Source organism: Salvelinus namaycush, chromosome 11 (assembly GCF_016432855.1).
Source record: "Salvelinus namaycush isolate Seneca chromosome 11, SaNama_1.0, whole genome shotgun sequence".
Classification (NCBI taxonomy): Eukaryota; Metazoa; Chordata; class Actinopteri; order Salmoniformes; family Salmonidae; genus Salvelinus; species Salvelinus namaycush.
Window position 1 is genome coordinate 24,784,859 of NC_052317.1, and position 25,492 is coordinate 24,810,350.

Below are 25,492 nucleotides of genomic sequence, written 5' to 3' on the forward strand. Positions count from 1 at the left end.
TAGAGAATCAGGGTTCGGCCTCCTCCGTCAGCATACCCAGTAGAGAGGAGAGTGTGGGGAGAACAGCAGAGACACCAGAGAGACACACATCTCCCAGAGTATCACCAAGAGCTTCTCCAAGAGTTTTTCCACAAACCTCTCGTACATCGGGTACAATTGTCATCCATATTTCTGAGGAATGCTCTACTAATAAGCTACTAATAAGACATTTTGAGGAAAAAATTGTAAAACTTGTAAGGCAAAATGTTTACAGTATGTGCCTAATTTTGTATCTGCATCCACAGCTCACGTTGGTGAATCTATGTCTGGTACAGACATTTCTCCACAATCCAGTCTGCCTAGGATTCCCTCTGAACCATCAATAGACAGACACACATTTCCCAAAGTTTCTCAAAGAGTTTCTTCACAATCCAGTCCGGCCAGGCATCCCTCTACACCATCAATGGAGGAGCTACTGTTGTCTCCATCTGCTTCTGTTGGTATAATTTCACCAGCAGTTTCAAGAACATCTTCAGAAACAGCTCCTTCTGAAACAGTCATACAATATTTTGAAAATGATTTATTAGGAAGAGCTTTCTCTGAAACAGAACTAGTTGATGAGGCACAGAGAGTGTCCTCAGTCAGGATACTCAGTAGACAGGAGAGTGTGGGGAGAACAGCAGAGACACCAGAGAGACAGACATCTCTCAGAGTTTCTCCTATAACTTCTGCAAGAGTTTCTCCAAGATTTTCTCCACAAACATCTCTTCTATCAGGTACAATTTGTAGAATTGTCTACAAATAGTTTGGTTGAAATATTTACAGTATGTGACAAATGTATGCACGCATGACTGTAAGTCTCTTTAGATAAAAGCGTCTGCTAAATGACATTTTATTATTTGTATCTTCATCCACAGCTCAAGTTGGTGAATCTCTGTCTTGTACAGACATTGCACCACAATCCAGTCTGCCCGGGATTCCATCTGCAGCATCAATAGAGGAGCTACTGATGTGTCTATCTGCTTCTGTTGAAAGAATTTCACCTGCAGTTTCAAGATCTTCAAGAAGTAGTTTGTTAGAAAGTGCTTCCTCTGAAAAAGCAACAGTTAAAGCAGTATACAGAGAAGAGAGTGTGGAGAGAACAGCAGAAACAACAGAGAGTCACACAACTCAACAAGTGTCTTTCACAGCTCCTTTGGCAACATCTAAGACAAGAGTCCTTTCTGATGTGGCAGTTTTGTACAGACCATCCATTGCTGAAGGCCTTTGTCTTGAGGTCTTGGACATGGAGTCTGACCAGGTGAAAACACCAATGAGTGACATCACTGCACAAGCTCCCTCTCACACTGCAGCAATGGAAACAGCTCAGGATACAGTCAGGATACCCAGTAGAAAGGAGAGTGCAAGGAGAGCAGCAGAAACACAAACATATTTTGAATCAGGCAAGTATCAAGATTAATACATTACAGAAATATTAGCAACGAAAACCAAAATATTTTCTAAAGATTTCTCTTCCCAATCTCATAGGATTATTGGACAACAGTACACAAGTTTCAGGAACTTCAGTCCGCCTTCATGAAGAGGTGACTGCCCACCCTACAGAAGTGCAGACCCTGCAACTTGGAATTTCTCTAGGAGTTTCTCTACCCAATATGGTTGGGCCTCAAAACACACAGTCACAGAGTGTGCAGACTGGACCAGGTATATTTCCCCTCAGAATTCAACTTTAATAATTGTTTTGAAGACATTTGGGGATTTCCCCTCCAATGCCAAAGTATTCACACCCCTCAACTTTTTCCACATTTTGTTGTGTTACAGCTTGACTATAAAATATATTAAATTCTGATTGTTTGTCACTGGCCTACACACAATACCCCATAATGTCAAAGTGGAATTATGTTTTTACACATTTTTACAAATTAATTAAAAATGAAAAGCTAAAATGTCTTAAGTCAATAAGTATTCATCCCCTTTGTTATGTCAAGCCTAAATAAGTTCAGGGGTAAAAATGTGCTTAACAAGTCATATAATAAGTTGCATGGACTGTGTGTGCAATAATAGTGTTTAACATGATTTTTGAATGACTAACTCATCCCTGTACCCCACACATACAATTATCTGTAAGACCCTCAGTCGAGCAGTGAATTTCAAACACAGATTCAAGCACAAAGACCAAGGAGGTAGAGGGGTAAAAGAAAACAAAGCAGACATTGAATATCACTTTGAGCATGGTGTGATTATTAATTACACTTTGGATGGTGTATCAATACATACAGGCGTTCTCCCTACTCCGTTGCCGGAGAGGAAGGAAACAGTTACTGAGTTTAATGGCTGTGATAGGAGAAAACTGAGGATTAATCAACAACATTGTAGTTACTCCACATTACTAACCTAAATGACAGTGAAAAGAATCAAGCGTGTACAGAATACAAATATTCCAAAACATGCATCCTGTTTGCAATAAGGCACTAAAGTAAAACTGCAAAAAATTGTCTAAGAAATTAACTTTATGTCCTCAATACAAAGCATTACGTTTGGGGCAAATTCAACACGTCACTGAGTGTCACTCTTCATATTTTCAAGCATGGTGGTGGCTGCATCATGTTATGGGTATGCTTGTCATCGGCAAGGACTAGGGTGTTTTTTTAGGATAATAAGAAATGGAATAGAGCTAACCTAGAGGAAAACCTGGTTCTTCTTTCCAACAGACACTGGGAGACAAATCCACTTTTCAGCAGGACAGTAACCTAAAAGACAAGGCCAACTATACACTGGAGTTACTTACCAATATGACATTGAATGTTCCTGAGTTCCTAGTTACAGTTTTGACTTAAATCATCTTGAAAATCTATGGCAAGACTTGAAAATGGCTGTCTAGCAATGATCAACAACCAACTTGACACAGAGCTTGAAGAATATTTTTTTTAAATGTGCAAATATTGTACAATCCAGGTGTGCAAAGCTCTTAGAGACTTAACCAGAAAGACTCACAAATGTAATTGCTGCCAAACGTGATTGTAACATGTATTGACTCAGAGTTGTGAATACAGATATTTCTGTATTTGATTTTCAATACATTTGCAAAAATGTCTGAAAACATGTTTTCACTTTGTTATTATGGGATATTGTGTGTAGATGGGTGAGAGAAAAAAATCATATTTAATCAATTTTGAATTTAGGCTGTAACACAAAAAAAATTGAATAAATCAAGGGGTATTAATACTTTCTGAATTCTTTGTATGTGTGGATTTTGACATTTTGAACTTTGTTGCATTCTATTGTCATTTTAGATTATCATGGCCCGCCCTCGCATAGCGTTCCTATTGGAGCAGGACGTGTCACTCCTGATGTTCAGCCTGCCTTCGAGAATTTTACCAATCAGGTCTGGACACTGTACCACTTGGCCAATGAGACGGAGGAGGGCACACTGTCCACTAACACTATCTCCCAGCCTCCGTTCAATGGAAGTGCTTTCATTCGCAACTTTGGGTCTGGACATGTGTTACTGGCAGAGAGGTCCCCTTCCCCTCAGCAGTCTGACCCCCAGTCCTGGTGTGGCCGGCCCAGACAACAGCCCCAGCCACCACCTTTCCCAATGTACCCAAGAAGGGCCTTCACACCCAGGTCACAGAGATCAACCCTCCGCCCTCCACCCCAACATCCAACTATGCTCAACCTGGAGATCAGCATCCCCAACTACTTCCTGTTCCTCGATGGCAACCAGGTGTCCCTGAGCCAGAGCGCTCGTAGTGTTCCGACCGCAATGTTTTCCAGGTCGAGATCTGCTGTGGTCAGGGCGAACGACCCCCCGGGGTACCTGTCCTTCTCCGTTCCAATGGAGATGGTTAGCGGAGGTTCCGGTCGGGACGGTCAGGCCCAGTCCCTGCAGGTCATCAGTGATGAAGGAAACACTGTTTACTCCCCCGCTCTCATACGCATTGTCACCTCTGAACCCACAGAGAAAGAGGACCAGGAAGGATCCGGGAGGTGGCCAACTAGTGCCCCATTTAATTGGTAGGGGACTGTTGTCTAGTATCAATAAACGTGTGTATATAATTTAAAACGTTCTCCCTCTTCATTAAATAAACACATGTTTTAAGTGAGACTTTAGGCTAGTCTGAAGCTGAAAAAGTAAGGAAATTCACGAGCTCAACAAGGCCAAACTTCAACCATCCTCTTGGGCACAGACATCAACTCAACATCTATTCCATGTTGGTCAATGAACTGACGTGGAAACAATGTTGATTCAACCAGTGTGTGCCCCGAGGAATGTTAGTATTATGCAAGGAATTCAATCCACAATTTACGTAATGCTTCAGGGAAATGCAGATAGGGTGGTGGAAATAAGAGAAGCAGGACACAAACTAAGGTAACATGAAGCTTTTATTTAGCAACAATAGGAACAATCTTGATTCTGTAATGTGCTAAACACAAAGTGAGAGTAGCCTCTAGCTAAAACTGCAGGTCCAGTCTACTGTACTGATAATCCAACCTAAACTACCGCTTTACCAAGGTTACAACAGCAGCTATTCACAACCAAGGAGAGGAATGTTATGCAGTGGATGAGTGAGTTGAACAGTGGCCTGTGTGTCCCAAATTGCACCCTTTTCCCCAATAGGGCTCAGGTCAAAAGTAGTGCGCTATGTAGGAAATAGGGTGCAATTTGGGACATAGGCTTACTGTGTGTCTGTGGGTGTAGTATAGCTAATGCTTGCATAGTCAACGTTGTGCTTGTACTGTATTTGCATTCAGTGCGTTAGGGGTAGTTAAAACAGTTACATGTACCTCTCAGATTTACATTTTTACTTTAGAGGAAACTTTTGCACACATAAAAATATATTCATATTGAGCCAAGTGGTCAAACTTTAAGTTCTCAAGTGTTATGGAAGCAAGAGCCATAATTTTAAGTACAGTACAGCTATTCTCCTCTATACATTGTATTACAGCTCAGAAGAATAGAAGAGCTCTATCCAATAATATGTACAGACATTTATGTCCTCAGCCATAGTTGCTGAGGTCCAAGCAGCTGTGATACAGTGTGTTATAATGACAGTTTAGTTTGTTAGCATATAGCAGGGACTGCAGGAACTTGGAACAAGTCTATTTCACACACTATTTGAAAGCTCTATTTTCCTTAAATTGATACTGTAGCTGCACACATTTGTAAGTAACAGAACTGAGCACAACACATTCAAATGGACATAATTCTCACAAGTGTTTTGGTGAGAGATACTAGAGACAAGAGGTGTGTCCCATTCAATCCACTCCATTCAAAACACTCCCATTGTTAAAATGACTGGCAGGTTACACCCTATAGTTTTATTATAATTCTATACACACTGGTCGATGACCATCGCTTATAGACTCATGAGGGCTTCACAATTGTGCTTTGAGTGAGACAGGAGATATGTTTAGGGACTGCTGAATGGTTGTTGCCTTTACGGTCATTCAATTCCCAGCATCATCCTTACCCATGCAAAGGACTGTAGCCGGTCCAGAGCAGGCTTTGAAATTGTTAAAGCCAGAACTCTCCCTTGACCTTGCCTATGTTGACATCATCTACATCATAACACATTTTTCCTGACCGCATGACTTGACTAGGATGAACTTTCTCCCCCTTCGATGAACCCTCTGAGAAAAATGTCAAAGCTCCAGTGTCAGAATATAAAAAATTGCAGAGAGAGTTAAGACGAGGTGTGTACAGATAGAGATGTGTGTGTGGTGTGTGTCCTGTAGGTCAGTATATATCAGGCAGCAGGGAGTAGTTCCGGTCCCAGTAGCTGTTGGAGTAGAGCCAGTCCTGAGCTTTGTTGTGGGGGTTGGTGCCCTGGTGGAACCACCTATATGGGAGCAACAAGAGGAACCAAGTCAGATAAACTACAACAGAGTGTCCAGGCACAGGCATGAGTGTCCAGGCACAGGCATGAGTGTCCAGGCACATGCATGAGTGTCCAGGCACATGCATGAGTGTCCAGGCACAGGCATGAGTGTCCAGGCACAGGCATGAGTGTCCAGGCACAGGCATGAGTGTCCAGGCACATGCATGAGTGTTTTACATGATGATTGTGATAAATACAAACCCACACCAACAAACTTCGTAATATACAGTAGTCAACTCCTGATGGTGGGATTTAAACCAAATCAAATCGTATTTGTCACATGCGCCGAATACAACAGGTGTAGACCTTACCGTGAAACGCTTACTTACAAGTCCTTAACCAACAATGCAGTTCAAGAAATAGAGTTAAGAAAATATTTCCTAAATAAACTAAAGTAAAAGAAAATTGTAACAAGAAAATGACATAACAATAACGAGGCTATATACAGGGTATACCGGTACCGTGTCAATGTGCGGGGATACAGGTTAGCCGAGGTAATTTGTAAAGTGACTATGCATAGATAATAATTGGGGGTCAATGTAAATTGTCCGGGTGGCCATTTGATTAATTGTTCAGCCGTCCTATGGCTTGGGGGTAAAAGCTGTGAAGGAGCTTTTTGTTCCTAGACTTAGCACTCTGGTAACGCTTGCAGTGCGGTAGCAGAGAGAGAACAGTCTATGACTGGGGTGACTGTAGTCTTAGAATTTTTTGGGGGCCTTCCTCTGATACCGCCTAGTATATTGGTCCTGGACGTCAGGAAGCTTTGCCCCAGTGATGTACTGGGCTGTACACACTACCATCTGTTGCGCCTTACGGTAAGATGCCGAGCAGTTGTTATACCAGGTGGTGATGCAACCGGTCAGGATGCTCTCGATGGTGCAGCTGTAGAACTGTTTGAGGATCTGGGTACCATTGCCTCATCTTTTCATCAGTCTCCTGAGGGGGAAAAGGTGTTGTCGTGCCCTTTTCACGACTGTCTTGGTGTGTTTGGACCATGATAGTTCGTTGGTGATATGGACACCAAGGAACTTGAAACTCTCAACCCGCTCCACTTCAGCCCCGTCAGTGTTAAATGGGGGCCTTTTCCTATAGTCCACGATCAGCTCCGTTGTCTTCCTCAATATTGAATGAGACGTTGTTGTCCTGGCACCACACTGCCAGGTGTCTGACCTCCTCCCTATAGGCTGTCTCATCATTGTCTGTGATCAGGCCTACCATTGTTGTGTTGTCAGCAAACTTAATGATGGTGTTGGAGTCGTGCTTGGCCACGCAGTCGTGGATGAACAGGGAGTACAGGAGGGGACTAAGCATGCACACCTGAGGGGTCCTAGTGTTGAGGATCAGTGTGGTAGATGTGTTGTTGCCTACCCTTACCGCTTGGGGGCGGCCCGTCAGGAAGTCCAGGATCCAGCTGCAGAGGCAGGTGTTTAGTCCCAGGGTCCTTAGCTTAGTGATGAGCTTTGTGGGTATTATGGTGTTGAACGCTGAGCTGTAGTCAATGAACAGCATTCTCACATAGGTGTTCCTTTTGTCCAGGTTGGAAAGGGCAGTGCGATTGAGTCATCTGTGGATCTGTTGGGGCGGTATGCGAATTGGAGTGGGTCTAGGGTTTCCGGCATGATGGTGTTGATGTGAGCCATGACCAGCCTTTCAAAGCACTTCATGGCTACTGACATGAGTGCTACGGGTGGTAATTATTTAGGCAGGTTACCTTTGCTTTTTTGGGCACAGGGACTATGGTGGTCTGTTTGAAACATGTAGGTATTACAGACTCGGGCAGGGAGAAGTTGAAAATGTCAGTGAAGACATTTTTTTATTTTATTTATCCGTTATTTTACCAGGTAAGTTGACTGAGAACACATTCTCATTTACAGCAACAACCTGGGGAATAGTTACAGGGGAGAGGAGGGGGATGAATGAGCCAATTGTAAACTGGGGATTATTAGGTGACCGTGATGGTTTAAGGGCCGGATTGGGAATTTAGCCAGGACACCGGGGTTAACACCCCTACTCTTACGATAAGTGCCATGGGATCTTTAATGACCTCAGAGAGTCAGGACACCTGACTTGCTTGAAGTACACGTCCTGGTAATCCGTCTGGCCCTGCGGCTTTGTGAATGTTGACCTGTTTAAAGGTCTTGCTCACATCGGCTACGGAGAGCGTGATCACACGGTCGTATGAAACAGCTGGTGCTCTCATGCATGCTTCTGTGTTGCTAGCCTCGAAGCGAGCATAAAAGGCATTTAGCTGGTCTGGTAGGCTCGCGTCACTGGGCAGCTCGCGGCTGGTTTTCCCTTTGTAGTCCGTAATAGTTTTCAAGCCCTGCCACAACCGACGAGCGTCAGAGCAGGTGTAGTAGGATTCAATCTTAGTCCTGTATTGACGCTTTGCCTGTTTGATGGTTAATCGGAGGGCATAGCGGGATTTCTTGTAAGCGTCCGAATTAGTGTCCCGCTCCTTGAAAGTGGTAGATCTAGTCTTTAGCTCGGTGCGGATGTTGCCTGTAATCCATGACTTCTGGTTGGGATATGTATGTACGGTCTCTGTGGGGATGACGTCGTCGATGCACTTATTGATGAAGCCGGTGACAGGTGGTATACTCCTCAATGCCATTGGATGAATCCCGGAACATATTCCAGTCAGTGCAAGCAAAACAGTCTTGTAGCATAGCATCTACATCATCTGACCACTTCCGTATTGAGCGAGTCACTGGTACTTCCTGCTTTAGTCTTTGCTTGTAAGCAGGAATCAGGAGGATAGAAGTATGGTCAGATTTGCCAAATGGAGGGCGATGGAGAGCTTTGTATGCGTCGCTGTGTGTGGAATAAAGGCAGTCTAGAGTTTTTTTCCCTCTGGTTGCACATGTGACATGCTGGTAGTGAGGTAAAATGGATTTAAGTTTGCCTGCATTAAAGTCCCCGGTCACTAGGAGCGCCGCTTATGGATTAGCATTTTCTTGTTTGCTCATGGCCTTATACAGCCGTTGAAAGAAGTCTTAGTGCCAGCATCGGTTTGTGGTGGTAAATAGACAGCAACGAATAATATAGATGAGAACTCTCTTGGTAGATAGTGTGGTCTACAGCTTATCATGAGGCATTCTACCTCAGGCGAACAATACCTCGAGACTTCTTTAATATTAGCCATCGCGCACCCGCAGTTATTGACAAATAGACACACACCCCCGCCCCTCGTCTTACCAGACATAGCTGCTCTGTCCTGCCGATGCACAGAGAAGCCAGCCAGCTCTATATAATCCGTGTTGTCATTTAGCCACATCTTGGTGAAACATAAGATATTACAGTTTTTAATGTCTTGTTGGTAGGATAGTCTTAATCGTAGATCGTCCAGTTTGTTTTCCAATGATTGCACGTTGGCCAATAATACGGAGGATAGTGATGGTGTACCTACTCGTCGGCAAATTTTTACAAGGCACCCCGCCCTCCTCCCCCTTTTTCTGTCTTTTCTTCACACGGATGACAGGGATTTGGGCCTTGTCTTGATAAAGCAATATATCCTTTGCGTCTGTCTAATTAAAGAAAAACATCTTTGTCCAGTTCGGGGTGAGTAATCGCTGTTCTGATGTCCAGAAGCTTTTTTCGGTATTAAGAGACGGTAGCGGCAACATAATGCACCGAATGAGTTACAAACAATGCGAAAATAGAAACAAAATAGCACAGTTGGTTAGGAGTCTGTAAAATGACAGCCATCCCTTCCAGCGCTTCAATTGAAAATGTGTTTCTCCATATAACTTGGGCCTTAAGTATTCATGCAAACTGGAACATGCAGATATCCTGGACAGGTGAATTGCACTGCAAATACAACATATTATTTTAGCTTATTCAATGTGTACTGTGCCTTCAGAAAGTATTCATACCCCTTGACTTATATTGTTGGAGCCTGAATTCATAATGGATTAAATAAAATAAAAAATATCACCCATCAACACACAATACCCTATAATAACATAGTGAAAAAACATGTTTTTAGAAATGTTTGCAAATTTATTGAAAATGAAATATCTCATTTACTTAAGTATTCATAGCCCTGAGTCGGTGTTGTGTTCAAGACTACCTAAAGCAAGACCGACTCAATATCAAGATGTCCAGTAAATGTCCAGTATTTCTGTGTTCATATTTCAGAACAACACATTGATTCTTAAGACATTAAGAATAGTGAAAAAAATGCATGCTGCGGAAAAATAGAGCCACTCTACAAATTATTACTAACTAAACACAGTGGGGAACAATGGGCCTTCTACGCCTTCAGAGAAGGGCTAAGGATTTATAAAATAATCATTATAATAATAATGATATTATTTTAAATTATGTTCTGATTTAATCTCTTCGGTTTTTGTTGGAAAGGGTTGACACTGAAGAGAAAAAAGATCCAATCATGATTTTTCTTTACTTGTCTCTGGGGAGATAAATCTAGCTAGTGTTAGGGTTAGTTTCCTCGTTTCCTTATCAATCAGTTACTCATTGGTGAAATTAGCATTATGACAATATCTTTAATTAAATCATTCAAAAACCTTTATTAATGCAATTGCAGACAGAAGTTGACAAACAGGAACATAGCATGAATGTTGCTGAGTAAGTTCTGCATCCAACAAAAGGTCTCCAGTGGTTTTATTAAACTCTAAATCGCGCCCTGGTGATGTCACTGCCTAGGTCATCATACTCTACTCCTGGGACCAAAACCATGCCTACAAAGCTGTATAAATAGGGCCTTTATTGTTAGCTAATCACTTAGCAGTAAATGTCCCCTTCCCCCAAAGTTGATTTATTGTGGAATGTTTACCTAGTCTTATCTCCTTCACTCCCCTGCAGAGTTCTGTCTAAGTCACACATTTCTAAGAAGGGCCTCTTTATAACGAGGCAGAAAAAGAGAGAGAAAACAAAAATACAAATGTAGAACAATAAACTTCTACAATGAATATATATATATATATATATATATATTGGTAATCAGTAGTCTAAAACCCTATAAATGTAAGGAGGGAGGGGTCTTATAACCCCTCTCCTTCTATTAATAAAACATAAGCATAATCTATTTTTCTAATACATCAAACATTTTGGTAACACCCTTATCATGACCCCTAGGTGAACCCGACACTAGCTAAATCAGCCATTGGCTAGGCCACTAAAAGCTAGATAAAGGCATCTGCCATTCAACTGTATAAGGGCAAAATTTGGGAGTGATAGTGGAATCACATTTTGACTTAATGGATGGAATTGTTTTTACAGAAATGTATGGAAACATCTGCCTTCTTGAAGGCCAACAGGTCACTGTGCAATAGCGAGCAGTAGTTTTCCTACGGTCTAGCTACTGTAGCTAGTTATTGTTTTTGGCTAGTTTGCAGCGGCTGTAGCAGGTGTTATAAAAGAGGATGTTGCTAATTTGTTAGCTTCTCCCTTTTCAAGAATAACTTTCAACAAGAAGTTAAGTTTCAAATGATCATCATCTGATGAGTGGAACAGTTTTTTTTTATAGCAGCACACTTACGGTTGTTAGTCATCTCTTCCGAAATAGCTTGTGTGTGAAACGTTGTTGCATTTAAAGTGGAATTGACAGCATTTTAGCAACATGAAATCTAATTAAAATCTGTTCACATACACCCCCAGGAAGAATGACACTTTTTATGACAAGCGACCACTTAGATATGGTCATGTTTTCATAAATTCTTAAAATGTTTGGATATTACGTATACTAAGGCACCACTACACCACTGGCCCTTTGTGTTCTACAAAAAGTGCACCCCCCTACAGGAGTGCGCTGGTATTACGGTTGCTGTCCTTTCAGAATTACGCACCTGTCACACACTGAAGGCCTATAGGTTCGCCACTGCGCAAACATGTCTGTAATAGTTACAGTATAAAGGCTGTTAAGATAATGTTTCAAGAAAGTAGTATATATATTTGGCCTGGTGAAGCGGTTTTATGTGCTGACTTAATGGAAGCTGATATAATTATGAGTTTTTTACTCCGCTGGTCTCGGGAAGAAATTATGAGTCCTCACTATCCGAGACCGAGTGAAGACCGAGTACAAATGTATCCAATACTGAGACATTCAATAAGTGGTCGGTCAAGTGCTACAGCACTGCCCTGAGTCAATAAATCACCTTTGGCAGCGATTACAGCTGTGAGTCTTTCGAGGTAAGTCTCTAAGAGCTTTGCACACCTGGATTGTACAATATTTGCACATTATTCTTTAAAAATGTTTTTAAGTTCTGTCAAGTTGGTTGTTGAACATTGCTAGACAGCCATTTTCCAGTCTTGCAACAGATTTAAGCCAATTTAATTCAAAACTGTAACTAGGCCACTCAGGAACATTCAATGTTATCTTGGTAAGCGACTCCAGTGTACAAAACATTAAGAACACCTGCTCTTTACATGACATAGACTGACCAGGTGAATCCAGGTGAAAGATACAACTCAATAGGAAGGTTTTCCTAATGTTTGATATACTCAGTATATATGTGGCCTTGTCTTTTAGGTTATAGTCCTGCTGAAAGGTGAATTTATCTCCCAGTGTCTGTTGGATAGCAGACTGAAGCAGGTTTTCCTCTAGGTTTTTGCCCGTGCTTAGCTCTATTCCATTTATTTTTTATCCTAAAAAACTCCCTAGTTCTTTCCGATGACAAGCATACCCATAACATGACGGTAATCAGTGGTGTGTTGGATTTTCCCCAAACATAACGCTTTGTATTCAGGACATAAAGTGAATTACTTTGTCACATTTTTTGCAGTTTTACTTTAGTGACTTTATGCAAACAGGATGCATGTTTTGGAATATTTTTATTCTGTACAGGTTTTCTTCTTGTAACTCTGTCATGTAGCTTAGTATTGTGGAGTAACTACAATGTTGTTGATCTATCCTCTGTTTTCTCCTATCACATCCATTAAACTCTTAACTATTTTATTGGTCTCATGGTGAAATCCCCTAGTGGTTTCCTTCATTTCCGGCAACTGAGTTACCTTTGTAGTCTTTGTAGTGACTGGGTTTATTGATACACCATCCAAAGTGTAATTAATAACTTCTCAACATTCTCAAAGGGATAGTCAATATCTTATTTATTTTTTTACCCTTTGCAAGGCATTGGAAAACCTCCCTGGTCTTTCTGGTTGAATCTGTGTTTGAAATTCACTGCTCGACTGAAGGACCTTAAAAATAATTGTGTGTGGGGATGAAGTAGTCATTCAAAAATCATGTTAAACACTATTATTGCACACAACGTGAGTTGATGCAACTTATGTGACTTGTTAAGCAATTCTTTACTCCTGAACTTATTTAGGCTTGCCATAACAAAGGGGTTGAATATTTATTGACTCAAGACATTTCAGCTTTTCGTTTTTAATTAATTTGTAAAAAATTCTAAAAACGTAATTCCACTGACATTATGGGGTATTGTGTGTAGGCCAGTGACACCAAATATTTATTTAATGCATTTTAAATTCAGGCTGTAACAACAAAATGTCGAAAAAGTCAAGGGGTGTGTGAATACATTCTGAAGGCACAGTACTTTTCAGGAGTCAACTACATTCAGGTTGTGCAGATGCATGATCAGTGTTTCAATCAATGCATTTGCTGCCATTCTAAAGCTGTCCTGAGGGAGGCAGTATAGTGCAGCATTCAAACAGTGAACCACAACAACAACCAAAAGACACAGCAGACAAGCAGAGCCAAACCTGGGGCCAAGAGCTGGGTTCCTTCACAATGACAACACGGGGGAGAGCAAAACACACAGCACATTATGACACAACTGTGGGATAATTAGCAAAGCAGGCCTAGCATAGTGTTAGCATACATCCAATGAGAGTTTTGCACAGCAGAAGCAACGGTTCCAGGAGGTGGAGAGGACACAATCACTCACCTTGTTTTCCATTCCTCGGTTGATTTGGAGCGATTTTTCCGGGACAGTCTTTGTTTCTCCTCTACCCTCTTCTTCTCTGCACTTGCCGAGTCTGAGAAATATTTTAACATATCAAAATATACATTTCTGAACACCAGATGTGGACACAATGCTTTGATCATTCACAACGACACAATGCCCTATATAACTTTATCACCATACCTATGTCTCCTTTCTCCATGTGTCTGATGTCAGGCCTGAGTCGACAGTCTGTGGGGGGTAGGACCCCCTTCATGCCTTCCTCCAGCTCATTCAGCTGCATGGCAAATGTGGAGAAAGCATAGAACTACGAGAGAGCGAGAGAGAGAGAGTGGATTCGAAAAAAATCAATAACTGAGTCAAACTGACAACCAGTTGAATCACTCAAGAAGGCTAAAATATCTTCAGTACATCCCAGATTTCTGCTTCTTAGTAATCCTCCTAATACAGTACTCTATTATGCCTGTGAGCCCTTCAGTTGTCTGGTCGGGGGGCTATCCCCCAGAACTGCTCGTCCCATTATCTCTCACCCCCTGCCGCTCCTCCCCTCTCACCTCTGCAGAGTTGTCTGGCCGGGGGGCTATCCTCCAGATCAGCTCACTTCCTGGGATGACCTGGACCGTGTCTCCGTCAGGCAGGGGCATCTCCTCTGGCTCCTCGTCTACACTGGTCTGGAGGGACAGACAGGGGGACACACGCAACCGTAAAACAGGTATGGCTTACAGTAGCTACTTATTGGGTCATATCAAGGGTTTTCACTCCAAAACTAGTTTAAAGGTTGCTTAAATACCACTCATTCATGAGCATGGAGCAAAGGGATCCATTTCAGGCAACATTTTCATGGTGCGAAAGCAATGTGTTAAGTGCCAAATTTACCATAAACCTCATTGTAATCTAGCAGCACGATTTAATTTGAAATGTTTCTTCAACAATGTGCGCCATTAAGAAGTTACTATTTATGTATTGCTCAGTTTACTAAACTCTAATCAAATATTCACCTCCCTATAACACACATTGTTCCATAAAAATTTGAAATGAAATCACACTGCCAGATTACAAGGAGGTTTATGGAAAGGTATTTTAAGATTTCAGCTAAATCACATTTTATTGCAATCTGGTGCCCGATGGCACAGTCGATGACGTGGCATGCAACCATTGGTTGATGCATGCAATGTCTGAGCAGGGGAATGCTACCATGGTGTTTGGACAATGAAAATGTCACCTTTAGTGGCTTATTGAGTAATATTTATTTCCATTTATCATCTGAATCTATGAATAGTACTGAACAGCACTGGACTGACATAAGGTATAGTATATAGCTTATTTCACGTAGCAGATAAGGAAAATAATTCAAAGATTATAATAGTTACATAATCACCCCAATGGGGCTCGAGGCACTTCCTTGTTTTTGATATGGTGTGTTTCTGATTAGTGCACATCATACTGTACCTGCATGTTGCTTTTCTTCTCCTCTGAGTTCTTCTTGTCAGATTTCTTATGAGCATCAAAAGTGTCAGCGTCCACAGTGTATAAGCACTCGGTCCATTTACCGTAGATGGCACAGAGCTTCTTTTTGCTGCACACACAAGCGTCACACGGGGCCTCAAAATGTGTTGTAGCCTTTTCTTTGGTAATTAGATGTCCCATCAGTGAGGAACACAATCCGGAAAGAATCAGGTTGTAACATTTATTTAAAAAAAGGTGCAATATGCAGAAATCGCATTTCCTGGTTGCTAAAATTCAGCTGAAGCTGGTGTACAAAACCGAAAGTAAAAGACGCAAAAATGAACCTTAAGAATGGGAAGTATAGAAATACAGCACATAGAAGAGATATACCGCTTCTTAGATTTACTTTCAATGAGAATGACAGATCTATAACTCACATTGCTATGTGTATTTGGTTGGGTGGCCCAAAAAGCTACATATTGCAGCTTTAACCTTTATTTATCCAGGGAGTCCCATTTGAGGTCAGGATACCTTTTTACCAGGGAGACCTGGCCAGCAATGCAATACAAAAAACCTTCAATTCGTAACAAAAGAAAAGCCACAATACCTTTTATCTAGAATGTAGCCCTCCACTTTGTGCAGCTCTTTGCCAAAGAGGCCACATGGTTTGAATATCAGGCTGCATCTCTCTCCGGTCCTTTCACAGAAAGACAAGGCTTTGTTTTCATATTCTCGTTCACCATTTCCCACTGTGACACAATGCTTTCAAACAACTACCATGTAGCTGCTCAGTCTATCTCCTTTGTAATGTCAAGTATCTGTCCCAGTTCTGTTACACTGCTCAATCAACTGGAAACAAATGTGGATCCACACTACTGCACACACACGGCAAGGTAGTCTCCCTTACTTGTGGTTGATCACCTCCACATTGCCGTACTGCTCGATCCACAACTGGCCCACGATGATGTTGTGGACACAACAGGTAGGGTTTGTCCAGGTGTACGCTTCGTTGTATCTGCAGAGACGGAGAACATGTCATAGCAGCAGATAATCTCTCACCAACCATGTCCATTTAGAGATGCCAAATCATACCAAACTACTTCAGGGAGATTACAAATGTCCTTTAAGCTTCAATTTATTAATTTCATTCAGCCTTCAGAAAAAACTCCCAGAATAGATTTATTGCTAGCTTTACTGGGAGATAAAGGCCAATTCGAGAACACTCCAAGCCAAACCCTCAGTGAGGGAAAGCTACATGTACACTGTGGAGGGAATCTCAGCTCCAGACTCACTTTGGTAGCTCCAGGCTGATGATGCCTTTAGGCTCCGCCTCCACACTCTTTCCCCAGAACTTGAGTTTGGGGTAAATGGAGCCGTGGAACAGGAAGTCCTCCTGCAGGCCCTCAGCATGGAAGGCGCTGACGGGGGGGTGGTGGCTAACCTGCTCCGACATCCACCTGAACCCTAGGTCCTCTCTGAAGGGACAGGAGGGAGGGGGTTAATGGTACATACTTAGCCGTCACCTTCTGTCTTCAAATGTCTTCAGACATCTGACATGTTGAGATGTATTTTGATGAGAGGTATTTTGAAGACGTCTTGAGTCACAAACTAGTACGACTAGTGGTACCAGACCAACTCACAACAAATACAGAAAAGTCAACCTAAGGTCAAACCTGATGAGCTCATAGGTTTCTCCCAGTAGTGGGTTGAAGGGTTTTCCCGTCCTCTCCCACTGTGAAGCTACAGCAGACACAGCAAACGCTGCAACACACTGAAACCATCACAGATGAACAGACGTTTGTAACGTTAATGGCTGTAGATGAGCACAGCAAAAAGAGTAGGTACTATGGCTGTAATTATGAGTGAAAACTCGTGTGTCTATCTAAGAGGATGATGATAATGGGTGCTCGCTACCTTCATCCTCTCCATGGAATCTGTGGTGGTGTTCGCTTGGTGGATGAGGTACGTGTGCTCCATGTACTCTGTAAGCCGCTGCAGGAAACTAAGGGGCTCGTTTAAGATCACTGGCATTGCTATCTTAGACAGCTCCTGGTTGGGGACAGAAGAGAGGAGCCGAAGAGTCAGAGACAGGGGTAAGAAAATACACAAGCAATGAAGTTCATTCACAGCCCACAGACAAATATACACTGAGTGTACAAAACTTAAGAAACACCTGCTCTTTCCATGACATAGACTGACCAGGTAAATCCAGGTGAAAGCTATGATCCCTTGGAGTCAACATGGCCCAGCATCCCAGTGGAATGCTTTTGACACCTACCTTGTACAGTAGAGTCCATGCCCCAACAAATCGAGGCTATTCTAAAGGCAAAAGGGGGGAGTGCGACACCCTCGGAAAGTGCCATTATTGATGGCGACTCTGGAGCAATTAGGGCTAAGTGCCTTGCTGATTGATACATTTTACCTAGTCGGCTCAGGGATTCAAACTTCAGTTACTGGCCCAACGCTCTAACCGCTAAGCTACACTGGCAATAGAGTGCAATTCCCTGTAAAGCACACATAATGGTGTTTCGATGAGAGGTGTGAAATAGCATCAGCAAAAAGCTATAGTCTAGACCCCAGCCTGGAACACTGTTTGACACCAGTACTGACTGGTCTCTAGAGTGTCATTAAAGGCCCACATTTAAGCAGGAACCCTGGGCTAAAATAATAGAGTGCCATGGATCTAACTCATTAAGCCCCATATATAGGACAAACATAGTCAAGGTTGTTTCTCCATTGCCAATGGTGGCATTTTCCTCTACACCAGAGCTGTCCCAAATGGCACCCTATTTCCTATGAAGTGCATTACTTTGTACCAGGGCCCATAGGTCAAAGTATTGCACTACATAGGGAATAGTGTTGCCATTTGGGACGCAGCCCAGGATTAGGTGGAAATCAACCCTTTTAATTGGTGGATTTACAGGAAGTGTAGACTGTAGATCCAATCAAATTTCATCCAGGAAGTGGAGAGAGGGTATTAGGATCCCTACAGACCACTACTGACGGCCAGAGTATTTTACAGCAGGGTTTCTCAAACTCAGTCCTGGAAATCCTGTTTGTTTGTGTTTGAATTCTTGGCAGAGAGAAAGGCATGTTCGCTCACTGTTTGATTTAAACTTTTTGGGGGGGAACAGGAAACAGTGAACGAACATCCCTTTCTTTCTTTGCCCAGCCTGATACATTTGTATCCAGCTCTGGTGCTTTTTGGGATGTGCCAACACAGTACTGTACTTTTCTTTAAATAAATAATGAGTGTGAATTCTCACCATGCCAATGCATTTCTTCAGGATGCTCCAGATGCTGACGTCATTCCTGGAGAACATGGGCGCTGGTAAAGACGTTCTGTGGGATAGAACAGAAACGGACAAACAACAAGGTCAAATCTAAATGTAGTACTCCCACTGAAACAGACACAGTCCTTGTTTGTATTCTCCTGACCCTGTCTCTTAGCCTGGTCCCAGATCTGTTTGTGCTGTCTTACCAACTACTATAGTCAACTCCTATGGTCATTGTCACGCCAAACGGCACAAAGAGATTTGGGACCAGGCTAGGAGACAGTGTCAGGAGAATACAAACAAGGACTATGGTGACAGAGTAATTGATGAGGGGTTTAAGCCAGAGTCTCTTACAGTGGCATACTTTCACCGAGACCTAGATTTAGCTACTGTATAGATAAGGCATAGCGCTCTTCCTCCTACATTTTAGCAACACTCCAGGCTATCACATTTATCAGACAGTGGTACAGTATCTTGTTGTTGTTGGTGAGGTGTGTCTCCACTTTTTAAGTATGTACATTTTGTATTTAAGGTTGTGTCCCTGGTTTTATGTTCTCGACTTTGTTCATGGAGAACCATGTTTAGAATATACAACTACGGTCTTTATCATTGTGTCTTCAGGACTGTTAACATTTTGGCATGTTTCTAAAATAAAAAATAGTCACCATTTAGTTATGCAAACAGCTGTATTACATTAACCTTATCTGGAATATCAGCGAGGGCTTGACGTACTATTTGGAAACTGAGTTGCCTCGTCTTGCCTTGCCATTAGGAAACAGAGTACCTGACACCTGACAGCCGATGAGCTAACTGTAGCTGCTGCGGTCAAGCCTCGTGCAATAACCATGATTAAATGGGAGAGTGTGCGTGTGTTCCTGTGTGTGTGTGTGTGTGTGTGTGTGTGTGTGTGTGTGTGTGTGTGTGTGTGTGTGTGTGTGTGTGTGTGTATGTATGAATTAGTGGTGCACGGGTCAGCGGTTTGTTCACCCGCCCGCAATTGCTAATAACCCATCTGCAATGGCCCGACTATATGTGATAAAGTGAACATCTGAAGCCCACACCCGACCTTAACCCGCAAATATAGAACATGTGATGTAGACTACAGAGACGGCATAACGATTTTTTGCCTTGGGGTGCAGGATTTATTTTTTGCCTCATTTAGATATGTTTCTGCTTATAATTTCCAACATATTGGTAGTCTATTTGTTAGTCAACTTGTCCATAATTAGATGAATGCAGCTTCTCTTATGTCATTATATGTTGCCATAGAAGACTAAATAAACCTTTGCTTATGAGAATAATGTCATAAATGATAGAATGAACGCTTCAATCTAGTTGACATCAGTAACGTTTTCTGTCATGTCCGCTTCTTTCGCAGAGCAAATACGTTTAGGGACAGGGGAGAAGATACAATTACTCTCCCCCCAAAAATGTTATATTTTTCTGTGCAAAATATGGCTGAAATATTATCTGCTTTTATGATGCTAAACAAAATAACACCTCTACAGACAGTCCCTAAATGCGCATTCGCATTCCCTCAAGATGCTGAAAGAAATCCCATTTTTCCATTCCTGTTTCCGAGACAAAATGTACCTTTGATATATCATTTTACTGCAATAAATGCTTAATTCTGCAGGAATAATATTAAGACTATGTGAGAGGTTATAGACCTACAGTGAGTGTCCAGATTTCAGTTTCCATTTAACCCATCTGAACAGTATGCTACAGTTTCCTTGACGTGCCATAGGCCTATTTGAAGACCACGTCTTGTGCCTGTCAAATTGTTATAGCACCTCACAATCATCACACACAACATAGTCGGCACTGCCATCATCCTCTTTTACCACTTCACCAAATCTTTCCCAAACATTACTTTTCTGGCCCTCCCTTCTCTTTATTTTCAACTCTCCATTTCACAGCTTTTTATTTTATTGAATTAAATTCCGACATTGTTCTTTTTGCCTCAGTCGATCAATGTTAACTTTCACTGCCCGTTCCCAAAAGCGTTTGGTGTGTAGGCTATTTGGGGATTGGCGTGTAGGCTATTAGTATGCCAGATAGCCTCAAAATAATGAAAGAAAAACCTCAATGTTGCCTATGGATGCACAAGAATGATACATTTATGGATTTTTTGATGTATTATTTCCTCTTTATTCAACACGACCGCCAGACACCGGCCCTTCATCCACACTATATTTCATGACCTAAACCCACCTGCCCCGCAGATATAACCGTGGGGGCTGCGGGTTATGAGTCAATCACTAGTGTGTGTGTATGTATGAGTCAGACGGTGTGTTTGCTCAGAGATGAGCAGAGAAGCAGCTACATACAATGAATACTGACGCTCCAACTAAACAGACGCAACAGGCAATTGAGAGAAGGAGGGAGAGGAGGAGAGAGGGAGATTGAGGAAAGATGGAAAGAGGAGGGCCGTGGGGATAAATCCTAACCCTTTTATCAACAGCGGAATGAGCAGGCCAGTGGAGCATGGCGAAGCAGTACTTCTGTCGGCTACACAACACAGCATAACATATTAGGCTGAATGAACTGACTCCTCCTGTAACTACGTACACTCAGTCTAAAGCTTCATTCACTTCCCATAGCTATGTTTTACATTTCCTGTCGAATCAAATCAAGCCTAAATTCGCCTTTTCGCATAATCAAGGATTTATCGTACGCTTGTGGGCCAAAGAGGATCACAAGGGATTACAAATTGAGGTATCAAATTAAAAACGAGTTCTCCTTAACATACTACAGTATGGTAGAACATTTTTCTTCATCAATCTACTCAAAATACACTATAATGATAATGCAAAACCGGTTATTTTCTTTTAAAATCTGAGCAAAAAAATAAAAAATAATGAAATATCCCATTGAAATAAAAATTCAGACCCTTTACTCAGTACTTTGTTGAAGCACCTTTTGCAGAGCTTACAGCCTGCGAGTCTTCTTGGGTATGACGCACAAACTTGGCACACCTGTATTTGGGGATTTTTTCCCCATTCTTCTCTGCAGATCCTCTCAAGCTCTGTCAGAATGGATTGGGAGCATCGCTGCACAGCTATTTTCAGGTCTCTCCAGAGATGTTCAATTTTAGGACTCATCATTGTAGTCTGTACAAAAATGTGGGATGGACCTCACTGTCTGTTAGAAGAAAGCTGCATTCTCTTATTTATTTATCAAGCAATCTTACAGAAACTCCCTCTATATGTAACGTCATTAATTAAGATAAAAATCACAAGTTACCAATCCCATTCACAGGAATGGATAACACTAGAGATCCCTCTAGTCTCCACAGATTTGGGAAAATCTGCGTTTAGTTTTTATGCCCCTAATTTGTGGAACAATCTGCAAAGTTCACTGCAGTTAAGATGTGCAGGTGTTTCTCAGGCAGTTTAAATTATTGATTTGGCGCCTCTATGTAGTTGAATGTGATTGCTTTTATTAAATGTCTATTATTTTTAATTTTGTTGTTGTATTGTTTTATACATGTGTATGTTGTTTTAATATTTTGTTTTTATTGTCATGTGTACAGGGCTCTGGTAAAAGAGATTTTAATCTCAATGGGACTCCCTGTTTAAATAAAAGATAAGACTAGGCAGTGAATACCAACCAAAGTGCATCCCAATTAGCATTAACCCATCATAATGCAACAAAATACTATATGCCAAAATGTCTATGAACCAACCTTATATCACGGACGAGGCCTCACTTGTTACGAACCGGCTCTTAGCCCGTAACAAAGAGGGTGACAACGCAGAGATAAAGAAATAACAATAATATATAAGTAACCAATATACAAGTAACAATAGTGTGTGTAGTCAGTAGTGTAAGTGAGTGGATGTGTGCAAAGATGGTGATAATGAGGGGTGTTGAGTGGTGCCAAAAACAAACAAACAAACAAACAAAGAAGCCCCAAAATGCCACAACAAAAAAAACAACAGTGTGTCTGCGTGGAGAAAGTCTCCTTGATGTATGGGGGAAAGATGTATATGATGACCCTAACAGCTCCGCCCACCGACATCTTATTAAGGAAACAAGAAAATAATTCATCACAGGGGGAGGGTTGTGACAGGTATGACGCTACAAGCTTGGCACACCTGTATTTGGGGAGTTTCTCCCATTCTTCTCTGAAGATCCTCTCAAGCTCTGTCAGGTTGGATGGGGAGTGTTTCTGCACAGCTATTTTCAGGTCACTCCAGAGATGTTCGATCTGGCTCAAGTCTGTGCTCTGGCTGGGCCACTCAAGGACATTCAGAGATTTGTCCCGAAGCCACTCCTGCGTTGTCTTGGCTGTGTGCTTAGGGTTGTTGTCCTGTTGGAAGGTGAACCTTCGCCCCAGTCTGAGGTCCTGAGTGCTCTGGAGCAGGGTTTCACCAAGGATCTCTCTGTACTTTGCTTCGTTCATCTTTCCCTCAATCCTGACTAGTCTCCCAGTCCCTGCCGCTTAAAAACATCCCCACAGCATGATGGTGCCACCACCATGCTTAACTATAGGCATGGTGCCAGGTTTACTCCAGACGTGATGCTTGGCATTCAGACAAAAGAGTTCAATGTTGTTTCATCAGACCAGAGAATCTTGTTACTCATGGTTTGAGAGTCTTTCAGGTGCCGTTTGGCAAACTCCAAGCAGGCTGTGATGTCCATTTTACTGAGGAGTGCTTCTGTCTGGCCACTCTACCATAAAGGCCTGATTGGTGGAGTGCTGCAGAGATGGTTGTCCTTCTGGAAGGTTCTCCCATCTCCACAGACGAACTCTGGAGCTCTGTCAGCATGACCATTAGGTTCTTGGTCACCTCCCTGACCAAGGCCCTTCTCCCCCGATTGCTCAGTTTGGCTGGGTGGCCAGCTCTAGGAAGAGTCTTGGTGTTTCCAAACTTCTTCCGTTGAAGAATGATGGAGGCCACTGTGTTCTTGGGACCTTCAATGCTGCAGACATGTTTTGGTATCCTTCCCCAGATCTGTGCCTCGACACAATCCTGTTGTCTCGCTGCTCTGCGGACAATTTCCTCCACCTCATGGCTTGGTTTTTGCTCTGACATGCACTGTCAACTGTTGGACTTAATATAGACAGGTGTGTGCCTTTCCAAATCATGTCCAATCAATTGAATTTACCACAGGTGTAGAAACATCTCATGGATGATCAATGGAAACAGGATGCACCTGCACCCCCGCACACACACACACACACCTCTGTCCACGCTCTTTGTTTCTCTAAGCTGGCAAGAACTAAATTATTCACTGTTCAATTGTTGGATAAGAAAAAGGGCATGCCACCATCCTCATCCACGTAAAGAAAGTAGATTGGCCAATCTTCAAAAAGATTTCTGCTCTGACCCAGTGTACGAAGTGCCAATAAGCCACTAGCCTGCTGAATCTGAATGACATAACTGTGGATGGAAAAACAAGAGAAACCTGTCTATGGGGCTTGGGTGCTCAAACAAAAAACACTGGAACAGAAAGACAGACAGACTGGGGTATCCCATTACATACAGTATACTGCAGAGCCGCTGGCTGCTGACAGTCTATTCTGAACACCACAACAGTCATCAAAGACTTATGCTAAGTGATCAAATATTATAAATTATAATGACATTATTGACATTAGCAGTAACAACATTGTGACTGGTGAGTCTTTCCTACAAAGTAATTTCCTACAAAATGTCACGTGATAAAAACACACTTTTGAAATGAAAAATAACGATCAAATAAAAATAATGGAATATACTAGAGTAATTGAGCCAAACACTGATACAATCCTTGCTATTACACACACTGGAGAAGAAAGGAGACAAGAAAACTAAGCTGGAAACCATGTGGGAAACAAGCCATTACATCACATTAAGTAGAGCGTGATCCTACCTGTGCTTCTTTACTCCATTGCACTGGGCCTTCTGGTTACCATGGTTACCCTCCCCGGACATTCCGCTGGCGGTGGACGTTCCCTGAGGGTGGTACGGCAATGGAGGCTGCTGCTGAACAGAGGGGGCTTTCTCCCCTCTTCCTCTTCCTCCTCTTCAAACGAGTGTCCGACCACAAACAGGAAGCCGTTCAGAGAGAGAGAACGCTTGGTCTCGGAATCTGCAGGAGAAGGATGCCAGTGGCCAGAGAGACAGAGGGGGTCATGTCACCTTTGAGCTCAGTCCAAAACATGGTAAGCTTAGCTGAAACCTAGCCCAAAAACTCTATTCTTAGACCTGCAACCTGCCTGCACACTCCTCCACCCAGTAGTGACTGACTGAACTCGCTCTTCCTCCTCCTCTCCCTCCCTGGAGCCTGCGAAACCCCACCTGTGGGATAGTGTTCCAATGAGAAGCCACATAGATGCTCTGCTTCCTCCGGGTGCGGTGTCTGCTGTGGTTAGTACAGTACTCTGGCTCCGCCTCTAACCTAGACCTCACTCTACTGCTACTAGGGACAACACAGGTATTAACACCCAGGAAAAGGGGGAGGGGAAACAGAATCTCTAAACAATGAGGAGGAGCTGAGATACTGGGGTTACGGAGCTGGCATGACTAATCAAATATTCAAGAACTTAATGATAGTGGCAATACAAATGCATTTTTTTGGCATGCCAATAAAGCATTTAAATTCAAAAATTGAGCTGGCATGATCAGTTATGGGAACAACAAAGCTTCAAATCTCTTGTTATTGTCACGTTCCTGACCTGTTTTTCCTTTTTCTTGTGTTTATTTAGCTGGTCAGGGCGTGAGTTGGGGTGGGTTGTCGAGGTGTTATTTTCTTGTTGGGTTGTTTGTGTTCGGCCGGGTATGATTCTCAATCAGAGACAGATGTCAATCGTTGTCCCTGATTGAGAATCATACTTAGGCAGCCTGTGATTCACGTGGTTGCTGTGGGTGGTTGTATCGCGTGTCTGTGTATGTACCACACGGGACTGTTTGCGGTTTGTCACGTTTGTTGTTTTGTATGTTAAGTGTTCTGTCTATTTTCATTAAATATGATCACTAACTACTCTGCATATTGGTCTGATCCTTCTCGCCTCTCCTCCTCGTCCTCGTCCGAG

At 42.5% G+C, this 25,492-nt stretch overlaps 1 protein-coding gene across 2 annotated transcripts; it reads right to left on the reverse strand.

Moving 5' to 3' along the window:
* Positions 1–5,716: 5,716 nt before the first annotated feature.
* On the reverse strand, positions 5,717–24,392 carry LOC120055566 (oxysterol-binding protein-related protein 1). Of its 2 annotated transcripts, none has more exons than XM_039003441.1 (12): positions 24,331–24,392; positions 18,460–18,535; positions 17,108–17,242; positions 16,867–16,964; positions 16,486–16,668; positions 16,101–16,208; positions 15,801–15,890; positions 15,197–15,323; positions 14,302–14,418; positions 13,931–14,054; positions 13,730–13,820; positions 5,717–5,819 (listed from the first exon to the last, which is right to left on the reverse strand). In XM_039003441.1, exons 1-12 carry the CDS (start codon positions 24,390–24,392, stop codon positions 5,717–5,719), a joined length of 1,314 nt encoding a protein of 437 aa, XP_038859369.1. The 2 variants fall into 2 exon arrangements, with proteins under 2 accessions (XP_038859369.1, XP_038859370.1); XM_039003442.1 differs by having other exon boundaries at positions 15,185–15,323; positions 24,331–24,353.
* Between the last annotated feature and the right edge of the window lie 1,100 nt (positions 24,393–25,492).

Excerpts from the sequence above, each read along its gene's own strand:
- LOC120055566 (XM_039003441.1), bottom strand. The coding sequence starts at position 24,392 with ATGTCCGGGGAGGGTAACCATGGTAACCAGAAGGCCCAGTGCAATGGA. Across the intron at positions 17,243-18,459 it reads TGAAGAAATGCATTGGCATG|GAGCTGTCTAAGATAGCAAT; the intron begins GTGAGAATTCAC and ends GTCCCCAACCAG. Across the intron at positions 5,820-13,729 it reads ACCGAGGAATGGAAAACAAG|GTGGTTCCACCAGGGCACCA; the intron begins GTGAGTGATTGT and ends GCTCCCATATAG.